At 42.0% G+C, this 11,972-nt stretch overlaps 1 protein-coding gene across 4 annotated transcripts in view; it reads right to left on the minus strand.

The window, feature by feature from the left end:
* Positions 1-11,672, minus strand: part of EGF (epidermal growth factor) — a 91,621-nt gene extending 79,949 nt beyond the window's left edge. For all 4 annotated transcript variants that reach the window (XM_074993433.1, XM_074993432.1, XM_074993430.1 and 1 more), the window contains exon 1: positions 11,068-11,672. In XM_074993433.1, the coding sequence (XP_074849534.1) occupies positions 11,068-11,194 (127 nt within the window). In that variant the 5' untranslated portion in view covers positions 11,195-11,672. The remainder of the gene's footprint in view (positions 1-11,067) is intronic.
* Between the last annotated feature and the right edge of the window lie 300 nt (positions 11,673-11,972).

Here is an 11,972-nt window from a genome sequence, read left to right on the forward strand (position 1 = left end):
GAAAAGCAGCTCCTCTGTGGGTTAAAAAAAAAATCAGGTTTACATTTTTAAATGTGGCTTCCTTTGGGACACTTACTACCGTGTGAGTTCTAATCATTTGTGTGTGCACAGTTTTCTCATCTGGACACAAACAACAGACTTTACAAATACAGACCCCCTCTAGGTGGGCACCCATTGTTTTCTAAATTGGTATTTGTGCCTGGTATTTCCCTGAGTTAGGCTGGATGATCCTTACAGCCATATGGACATGACAACTAATAACTGAACATGATTTTTCAGAGTTGACAAGTGGCTTGCCATGTTCAGATGGATACACAGAGGAACCATGTAACATAAAGTAAGTGAGAACCATAAAACCATATTTCCTCCTCCTCTTTTACTAGTGCAAAAATCTAGTAATTGAATCAGTTGCATCTTTTATTTTGAATTCATAGATCATGATGCTGGATGACATTAAGCCTAGAGATAGTCAAGCAATCACCATAAGCATTTAAGGAAAACAGATGATCAATGTACTATGCTCTGTAGGTGAATGGACTTTCACTTTGTCAGACCAATAAGGGGATTGAGTTGCAGAGCCAGGGACACTCTGATAAGTAAGATGTGGGGTTCAGCTCTAGGGACCATGAGCCAAAGTGCTCCATCTGTGCTCCATCTTATTTCTTTCTCAATGTGCTACACACGGAAGGAAAGCAGTCAAGCAGCACTTTAAAGACTAGCAAAATAGTTTACTGGGTGAGCTTTCTGCCAAATCTGTCCTGCTTGCTTACTGATTTTGGTTCTCTGTGCCTTAAATATGGAGTCTGTTCTGGTCTGGCTATGATCTGAAGAAGCGGGTCTGTCCCACGAAAGTTCACCTAATAAACCATTTTGCTAGTCTTTAAAGTGCTACTTGACTGCTTTTTGTTTTGCTAGTGTATAGACTAGCACGGCTCCCTCTCTGTTACTATGGAAGGAAAGTAAATAGTAAATGTTGAGTCAGCTTCTAAGTAGTGTGTGAATGGGCCTGGTCCAGCTCTAGTAGACATAAGGTAGAGATTGCTTTTTTAACACCAATCTTTCAATCTCCCTGGATATTGAGGCCTGCTAACTCCCTAGTACAGTATAGTAAGAATAGCATGAAGACTGCTCTGATTTATGTCCACATATGCTGTTCTGGCAACTGGAGATAGCTGCAGCAAAGATTCACCATGACCATGCCACTCAACCCTCAGACAGGACCTGTTCAGCTGGAGCGAAGTGGGAAGGGTCACAGAACAGCTACTTAGGCTCTGTGCAATTGTTATACGATAGTACAGGTTGAACCTCTCTGGTCCAGCAAACTCCATAATCCAGCATGATTTTAGTTAGCCGGACGACCACTTACCATGGGTGTGACCAAGTCTCCCATGGTCCCATAAGGTTTCCTTACAGCCACCAGTCCTGGCTCTCAGTGTTCTGAGTTGTTATTTAGCTGTAATGTACCCCAAATGTCTTCTAAGTGGAAGCATTGGTAACGTGATAGAAAATATTGACCTCCTGTTGTCCAGCAAATTATGTCGTCTGGCACTGGTCAGATCCCAAGGGTGCTGGATGAGAGAGGTTCAACCTGTTTTGCTGTATGGTTCCTTAATTTCCAACAGCAAAATGGGTGTAATAACTGTTCTAGATCCTGAAGTTTGTTGTGAAGATAAGTTTGCTACTGATAGGGCAGTGCTCACGTGTTACAATAGTGGGGACTTCATAAATCTCTACCCAGAAAGCAACTTCCTCAAAAAGCTAAGTAACTATTATATATCAAGCCACTCTCATCATTTTTTCTGAAAGTCACCTTTTGAAACTTCCTGTTATTTGTTTGAGATTCCCACCATGCTGTCCTTTGTGTATCATTTACTTCAACATACATCCTTTCAAAGAAAGCCTTTCCTTCTTCCTAAAGCTCCATATAAAGTGTATTAGCTTACCACACTGGACTCCATGAAGTGGTGCACTAAATGGCCTACTAAACATCACAGGGTTAGATCAGCTCAAGCAGATTCATGGCGTACTTATATTGAAATGAGTGAGACAAAAGAGCAACCTCAGCCAAGGTTTCCCCTCCAACATGTTGCTAAGCATCTCTTTAGGATACTTATAGACAGTGGGGGGTTTTTGTGAAAAAGAGGAGCCAGTACTCAGCCAGTCCCCTCCAGCCCCAAGGCTGGGGCTGCTGAGGTGCTGGTACTCAGTACCAGCAACTACTGGCACAGAACACCCAATGGTTATAGCTATTAGGAGGCTTCATGTCGGAAGTCTGGGACAGAATCCTGCCACTCTCTCTCGGTCAAAACATTCATCAATGACATTCATCAATGTCAACTGACTAAAGGTGGCAGAATTTGGGCCTGAAATTTCAGTGCCAGAAGGATTGCCATTTGGGAGGATCAGATTATAGAATCATAGAAAGAGAGGTCACCAAGTCCAGCCCTTGTGCTGAGTATACCTACACCATCACTTACAGGTGTTTGTGCAACCTGTTCTTAAAATCTCTAGGTAGGGCCCCCCTGGGGCGTGGGGAGACATGCCTGGGGCAACCTCCCTCCGGTGCCCCAACTGCTGGCCTGGGCAACTCCCTGCCCAGGCTACAGGCCACACACCATCCCTTCAACATGCCCTGCCCCTGCTCTGCTCCCACCTCCTTAGCCTCCACCCCCTGAGTAACAAGGCCAGAGGATTACAGGGCTGGTGCAGGGTGGTAGAGGGTTCACATCACCCCCTGCTTACCATATGGGACAATTACCTCCCTTGTGTTACACATGACGCTCCTGTTAATACCCTCCAGAATACTTGTATTTTACAACTGCATTGCATTGTGGACTCGTATTCCATTTGACCCCACCGTAACCACCAGGTCCCTTTCAACAGAGCTACCATATAGCTAGTTATTCCCAAAGCTGTGGTGCTGCCTCTGTTTTTGGCTTCCTAAGTGAAGTACTTTTCAGTTGTTGTGGTGATTTAATTGCCCGTGGCTATTTAAAACAGAAGCCAGTGGGAAGATGGTGGTGGGGATACAGGAGCTCAGATGGGTTTATTTTGCGAGTCTGTGCTATACTGAGAACAAGACTATGACAACTGTCCAACATTATTAACCTCTGCCCAGCTGGGCCCCCCCATAACAGAGGGATGGATAAAGGCTGCATACAGAAGACAGTTTTAGTAGCTCATGTTTGATGCTCCAAGCTACAGCTCTTATTTGTTTTACTGCAACCTTTCCCTTCCCAAGCAAAATAAATCACATTGCAGGTGACCACCAGCCTTCATAATGTCCTGAGGTTGAGCCGCTAACTGCCATGAGAAATGCGTGCCTGCTTCTTGGCAAAGAGAGAGTAAGTCGTGTACTCTAAAGTACAATGAGGCACTGAGGAGTCCTGCCCTGTGTTCTTACATTGCCTGCAGCCCTGAGATGAACTAAGGAGTTGATGCAGAGAGAATAAAAGGAGAAAAAGTGTTTCAAAGAGGAACGTTTATAAAGTAAGCAACAGTGAATTCCGATAGTACTTCCCCCCAAATCTGCACAGCAAACACAAGCCTTTAGTCATTAAAGATACTGCTGTTTGGCAGTAAATAAAACACCACACTGGCCCAATGTAAAAACAAGCTTTCTGTGAGTGAGAATATACAATACAAAACTGATTTGAAATTCTTGGTGAGCAATCAAATATCTATTCCAAAACTCTCTGAATCATGCAGTAATTTGTCTTATCAAACAGGGTAACCACTTAACTGGTCACTTTCCGTCTAGAGGGTCAAGTGCCAAACTGCATTACATACCAGACATAGCATATTAAGTACCAGTGATAAGCACCTATAAGCAATAGGTAGGACAATAACCAAAAAACTGGTAACTAATGTCCCATCTGAGAAGCCAATGTTTCTGTCAGATATGACCAGCTGACATGAATACAATATAATTGATGGCTTGAAGAAATCAACGTTTGGTGATGCACTCACACAGAAGTACTAAAGGCCATGTGAGAGAGGGGTGGATGAGGGTGTGTCACTCATTAATATTAATGAGAGCAATTCCTGTAAATCCCATTTGCAAGGCCTGGATCATTTGTGGGATTGCTAATGGGCTACAGGATCATTTAACTCTAAAAGAGAAAGGACAATATGAACCAACTGCTAGAAGGTGAAACCAGACTAATTAGAATTAGAATTAGAAAATGGGAACAATTTTTTTTCTGAAAGAGAGTGTGCTTAACTATGGGAAGAAATTACCATGCGAAGTGGTGGATTCTCCATCTGTTGATGTCTTCATACCAAGACTGAATACCTTTCTGGGAGATGTACTTTAATCAAACGCAAGTTATTAGGCTCCAAGCAGGGTAAATGAGTGATATGAAACGACCTGTGTTATATAAAAGGCCAGATTAGATGATCCACTGGTACTGTCAGCCTTAAATGAATCTCTAGAATAGCTCCCCCAGGCGAGAACACACAGGCTAGTCTGGGTGAGGGCATTTACACTTCCTCTGTTGTGTTTGTTTTATGGACAGACCAGAAATGTCAGTACTTAGGGCTGCCAACCTGGCACCTTTCATTGCCACCAAAGTTCACATGCAAAAGAAAATTCACACATATGCCGTGATGAGTGAACATGCACCTTAACTGAAAGCATGACATAGTTAGAGAATAACTGTTGAACACCAAATCAGAGGCATATGGATAACCCACTTCTGCTATCAGAGAATGCTTATTGCAACTGCAGAAGATAAGGTGCCAGTAGTACACAGGGGCATTACTGAACGCATTGGGTCGCTGTGCACGTTCTCCATTGTCCTCAGTAACAATGCATGATGCGCCAACACTGAATACGCTCGCTCCTCCCTGGGCAAAGTTTAAGAAGTAAAACGGCTATTTTTTATACTCTGGGAGAAACTGATGATAAAACTGCCCACCAGGTGCAATATGAGTGTTCTCTTTCACCTGCTTTATTTGTGCCAAATAGAAGTGTGGCTGCCTTCCCTCTGGAGCTGCTTGAGGTAGCCCAGCAACAAGTAATGAGAACTTTTCCCTGTGAAAGAAATCGGCTTAGTGAACACAAAGGCCGTCTGCAGTGCTCTGGCAGGCAGCTCTGAATTGAAGAATGAGGTGCTGCTCTGTACTCAAAGGCCTCTTTATGCAGAAAATGCCTTGAGAATCAGTGAAAACGATGAATCATGTCATCGTGATGCTGGCAGTCCTCAATGCCCTTCCACACAAATATTCCAGTTTATTGAGAGTCCTGAGAAATGCTCTGCTGAGAGAAGGTGAAGCATTAGCATGCTTGTCAGGGACACAGTGTGTGTGTGAAGGCTGTGAGTCAGAGTCTGCCTTCATCTATTTACAAATGCAGCCCCGCTGAAGTTTGGCTCCTGTGGCATTACACCGGACATTAATTCAGCCCATTACTTCTGGACACCACGGTTTTATCAACAAGCACAAAAATAAAATTCATTTGAAGGATGAAGAAAATGCCAGTGGTGAACTTTTATGCTAAAGCTGTACTGTTTAAAACTCAAGAGAAAGAAGTGAAAATTACAAACAGACTATGTGAAGTAGGGCTAATCTGAGAAGTAACCCAGGACTCTTGAGTCTTAGGCAGGGGAAATCTAAGCAACAGTGTCAAAAGCCATTTTGATGAGGCGGGGCTCCAAAGGGAAGTTAAAGTTAATTAAGTAAAACATACAAGTGTGCCCCTTGCCCCTTTGAAAAGGCTTCAGGCCAGATTCTCAGTTCTGTTTGGGTTACTTTGTGCCATTCAGATCATCAGAGAAATCTCCCAGTGGAAGGAAACTCCCTACTGGCATAAAGCCACATCTGGTGCCTTCAGTTCAGCAGGGTGGTAAAGGGAGAGCACTGCCAAAGCAGAGGATGTCATGTGATTAGGAGAACGGAATGGGCATGTTGATGATCCTGCTCAAGTACAAAATCCCCATTAGGAACCTTTGGTAGGAGTCATGGCAGCACTAGATTCTCCAAGTCATGCTGGAATCTGCCAGCAGAGCTGCAATGACACGATAAGCTGTGATAAGCTTGGTAGTTCTGCTAACTTTACTACAGCACTGACAGCAGTAAAGTACTTGTGATCAGTCTAAGCAAAATACCTTCATGATTCTTAGCCCAAGGAGCTCAAGTCTTTTTCATTTGCTCAGCAAAGCACTTATAGGAATCCTGATCTTATTATAATAACAATGGTAGACGTGTATCATGACCAGAGGGAAGGCTGGTCCAGTGGTTAGGAGCCAGACTTACTTAGACTTAGCTACGTCTGTGCATCTGGGCACATTGGGCAACAAGTGCTCGCCAGCGATTTCGGTCGGCTGCAAATAATTCTGCCTCCTCCCATGATATACCAATGTTTAATAAGTCTTCCTTAAATGTGGTGCACCAGTTCTTGAGTGGCCTGCCTCTCTTCCTTCTTCCCTCTGCAGGTATCTGTCTCATTGCAGTCTTTGGGTGCAGTTGATCTGGCAGATGCAGAATGTGTCCAGCAAACCACACTCTGCGCTCTGTCATGATATCCTGCAGTGCCCGTGACCCGCATCTTTGTAGTATCTCCTCATTGGTAACACGATCGTGATAGGTGACAGTCAGGATAATTTGTAAGCAATGCTGGTGGAATACATTGAGCTTGCTACTCTTGATGTTATTTTTCATGTTTCGCTAGCATAAATGGTGACTGGCATGACAATGGTGTTATACAGTCGAACTTATTTATAATACTTGCGTATATCATACTGTTCTGCCATAGACTTATATTACTGAAGCAAGTCAGTCTCCCTGTGGCTCAGGCTCCCATCTGTAAAATGGGTATACAATAATATGGCCCATCATCACAGGAGTCCTGCAAGCATAAATATATTTGAGACTGGGAGTAGGGATGTTAATCAGGAAGCATACTGGTAAGCAAGAGACTCAAATAGCCCTGGCTGGTGAACTCTGCTAGCAGCCAGCCACACCAGGCTACAGCAGCCCCAACTGCAGACAGGCAAGTGAGCCAGGCTGGAAGATCCTAGAGCCATATTTAAGGGCAATCAACTGAAAATGGCAGAAGTCTCACAAAGAGAAACTGTGGTTGGAGGCTCCTTCAATCTTGAATTCAAACCTCAGGAGCTTGGCAGAGTCTGAGCCAGAATTGGCAAACAGGCTATTTTCAGGTTGGGAATGGGTCAGAAAAATAAAATGTAAGGGCAAGTTAGTGCAGTACCCAGAGGTACAGAGACTTCATCTGGGTTGAGTGAAGTCTCTGCTCTACAGCCTTTGCTGAGAGGCAGTTGGTCTTTAGCTTGTGTGGTAGAGCGCAGGGCTTTAAACCCTATGCTTACAGGTTCCATCCCTGCAGCCAGCAACCTGGGTCTGTCAGTTTTACATTAGTAACCAGGCAGTCACAGACAAAGCCCTTACATGTGTTCTTATACAAATATCCAAACTTGATGCAAATTGAGATGTGCAAATGGCTAATTTTTTGGTTCACTGGCTGAGCTTAAATATTAAAAAAACTAATTTCAGGGCAACATGAAATGAAATTTTTTTCAAAATTTTCAGCATCCCAAAAAATAAAAAACAACAAATTGCTTAAGGTCAAACAAAACATTTATTTTCATTTTGAGGGGGTTTTCTTAATAACATTGAACTAGGTTTCCAAAACAAAAAAAATGGTTTTAAATCCCAGTGCTACATTTACAAAGCACTGCAACTTGAAAGTAAGCATGCTGATTGAAGAAAAACAAGACTGATTTTTTTTATAAATCAAAATAATTTGGCAAATTTACTTGGAAGTCAGTAAATGTTTCAGTCAAGCTGAATTTGTGTTTTTCTGCAAAAAAAGGTTGTGTTTGAATTCATCCAACTCTAATCATTACCTACCAATTCCTCTGTTATTGCTAATGCTATTAACTTGCCTTTTTCCCCGGTGAATCTCATTGTCACTTTTGCCTCTTTTTTGAAACAGCTCGACGCTTTCTGAAAATCTGGCCCCAGGTGGGAACCAGACATTAAACCACCTAAATTGAGTCCCCCTTCAGCGTGGCAGGGCCAGGAACTGCCCACACTACAGGTGTGTGGTGGTGGGGGGAATAGGAGAGCTGGAGGGAGCTGCACAGAGGAGGCGGTGGTGGCCGGGCAAAGGAGCATCAGGGGATAGCAGTGGCACTTGTGTGAGATGGGGGCAGGGTGTTTTGGGGCTGCGAGATGTTCAAGCCTGGGATCAGGGAAGATGGGAGGGGGAGCAAATCAAGATTTATAATTTTTTTTTCACAACGGAGAAAAATTCTCCACCCCGGGTTTTGAATTGTCTTGGGTCCCAAAGTCATACTGAATTGTCAGAATTGGTTGCCATCTCAAAAAGCTTGGGAACCTCTGGACTAGGGCCTTCCCTATGTAGATGCATTCAAGGCCTAAACTCATGACAATTTTACAAATGATCATATAACATTATAACATATAAAATATATAACATCCTTCTCCTTCCCTACAATCTAGAAGACCTGGTCCAGTGACCAAATAAGCACTTGTTTTGGCCTCCCTGGTTTTTTATTCCTTGTTTGCAATAATATGCGGAGTTCTGGGCTCTGTGACCTCACCCTCATTTCAGGGCAGAGGGCCATTCACTGATTTGGTGGGCTTTGTCCTCCAACCCAAAATTCAAATAAACGGCCTTACAAAGTTATTTGAAAGTATTTAGTGCCAGATTATGAAAACTTTACACTAACTAGCACCTTGATCTTTGAAGGAATAAAGTTCTACTCCTTGTGACTAAGGATATCACACACTAGCCCTAATTCAGTAGGAATACATAAAAACAAATCTAGAAAATCCTGTGTTCTTTCTGATAGAGGGAGCAGTTGCAGAAAGCACTAATCCTAGAGATGCTGCCTTCTCATTTTCGCAAAGCCTAAATGGCTGACATGATGCTAATGCACTAAAAAAGAAATAGAAAATATCAGGAGCACTGATTATATAACCAGTATATATGTTGTGACCTACAGATGACAAGGATGTTGCTGAGTACTATCCAGCATTGTCATTGTTCATAGTTTGCCAGTCTGAGTCATGAGACCTACTCTCGGCACTTGTCTCCTCTGTCACCTTCAGCATCAACCCTCAGGTTCCCAGCATGTGTTTGCACAGCAGATACTGTACGTTTGCTACTTGACTTTATGTAATTATTGCAGGGGCTCAAACATTAACAGTTTCACAATCATCCAACTGAAATCTCAGGTCAGAAGAAAATAAAAAGGAGGATTTAAAAGATCAAAAGCCATTCCACGCAAGATTTGTCTTTCTCTGTCATGTAATCACAGATGTTGAATGACATTATTTACTAGTCGGCCTAGTTACTGCACAGAATACATATTTCTACCAGATTATAATTACAGACTATTTCCCCGATGTTTTGCTGAGCTCTGGACCAGCTGTTCTGGTGACCAAGGTGTTCAAAAAAGAAATTTCTCCAAATATAGCACAACAAAGAGATTGGTACAGCAGGAGGGATAGCTCAGTGGTTTGAGCATTGGCTTCCCAAACCCAGGGTTGTGAGTATGATTCTTAAGGGGACCATTTTGCAATGTGGGGCAAATATTTTTTAAAAAAAAAAACTGTCAGGGATGGTGATAGGTTCTGCTGTGAGGGCAGGGGAGTGGACTACATGACCTCTGAAGGTCCCTTCCAGCTCTATGAGATAGGTATATCTCTCATTCTCTGAAGAAAAGAGGAGATATCAAAGCATTTCTCACCTTTACAAAGAATGGGAAGTGCAAAATAAAGATGTAGCTGAGTCAACTACAAGAAAAAAATCATCTTCATAGCCTTTTAAACTTCAGTGGTCCTTCCTGGGCCAAAGTCTGCTCTAAATTATACCCAAGAAACCTCTTTCAGTTCAATGGGATTGTTCTCCTTTGAGGATACAATAGAGCCCTGACAATGCATTTAGACATTATAATGAATTCCCAAAAGAATGATGAGACACACCTGAGTCGCTGAAGACCCTTCAGGTAAGGCTATAATTTGTAGACTTTGTACATTTATGCCCTCTTTCTCAACAGTAAGACATTTAGCATGCATGCTTTTCTTCTCTGCTTACAAGTTGCCATTTCTTGGCAGAATATACCAAGAGGCACCTGCTACTAAATCACTGGAATCCTGTCAAAAACCGAGTCAGAGCTTCTGATGCACTAGAAAAACCACGGAAAAGACTTAGCTTCTAATATTAAGGCTCTCTCTGAGAAAATGTCCTGCATTTTTCCTCCCTCCCTTGCCACATAGCCCAATTGGCTCTGTCTTTCCACAATCATAAAGTTCTGTCCTCAACTTCAGGCTGAAAGGGGAAAGCCTCTCAACTCATAAATCTGCATTTGACAAACAATTCCAAAGCACTGCAATTGAAACTAATATTACTAAGACACCCATTTTACTCTTTTTATCATAGCGTGATACTAACTAGGTTCTTGAATCATGTAGCATGAGATTTAACATACAGCTAGACGTATGTTAGGTGATTTTAGAAATTTTCTGTATATATATATATGTATACAGAATGTTTATATATATATTATATATATATATATATATACAGAACGTTTTTAAAATTATCTAGCATACGTCTAGCTGTATGTTACATCTCATGCTACATGATTCAAGAACCTAGTTAGTATCATGTTATGATAAAGAGACATACACACACACACACACTGAGCATAATACATATATGGACAAAATATATGTTTATATATATGAGTTTATATATATAAATACAATGTAGAGACACATAGAAACAGAACAGGGTAACTGGCGGCAGTTCAGATCTCTATTATCATATTAATCTTTCTCTTGCAGATTACTTTCAGGTAGCTGTATTGTCATTGGTTAGCTTTGGTACAAAAATTAAAGAATAGCAGTCCTGTTAGTTGCAGGAAGCAAACATATGTAAAGGTTGATTTACCAAGCCAATCATAGTAACACATATACATTATATAAAAGCCAAAAGCACATGAAGTGCAGGCAAAAGGATAAAAATGTCACTTCCCTTAACATGTGTATGATCTAAAGTAAATATCAGTTACTTACCTATACAAGTGGAGTTTTCATTTCCCAATCGGTATCCCCTGGGACAGTCCCAGTGTTGCAAAGCTGAGAGGCTAACAAAACCAATTTTGAAAACCACTGACAAAAAAACAGCAAGTACGAGAAACATAATCTTCTGCTTTCTGAACAGTCAGTAGAAAGCAACTTCATTGGACTCATTCATATCCAGAGCAAGAGAACCATGTGTATTCCCAGAGTCTTTCTACCATAGCCTGTACTGTGCAATGGGACATCTTCTCACAGTCCCACAGGTTTATTCCCCATCTTGCTTTCCTTGTCACGCCAGTCCCTGTTACAACCTTTGAGGAAACTCCGGTGAGGTTTCTTCCACACACTCAGTGCTTTTTTCTCTCTCTCACACTCTCCTTTCTTCCTTATTTTTTTTCTAAGCCAAGTATGAAATGCCTGACACCCTTGCCACAAATTCAACTCAGCTTAAAAGCAAAGCTCATGAAGATCACAGCAAATTTCTGTACACCAAGCAAAGCTGTAGAATAAATCTTAAAAACAGAAAAGCTGACAAGTTGCCCACTACAGACCGTTAATGAGTTTGTGGGTAGATCTCTGTAGGTAGTATGCCTCTTAAAACATAGTTTCTCTTTATATACAAACTTGGAATGACTCCCCATTCCTTTTTAAAGCTCTGCTTGCCCCACCTCTTCTCTTTTTAGTGCCACTTGAGTGAAGCCTGTGTTTGCAAATGGTAATGTTGTCAGTTCTATACTACAGGGAAGATAGCCAAAGTGCAGCTATCCCACTGCTCATAATAAAGACTCAGTATTATAAAAGAAGCAGTCTCTGGTGCTCGGCAAGTACCTGCGTAATACTGACCGTATCTTAGCTTTTCAGAAGCTGTTGTCGGACTTACACAATGCTACGTACTGTCA

The sequence above is a fragment of the Carettochelys insculpta genome, chromosome 4 (assembly GCF_033958435.1).
Source record: "Carettochelys insculpta isolate YL-2023 chromosome 4, ASM3395843v1, whole genome shotgun sequence".
Lineage (NCBI taxonomy): Eukaryota > Metazoa > Chordata > Testudines > Carettochelyidae > Carettochelys > Carettochelys insculpta.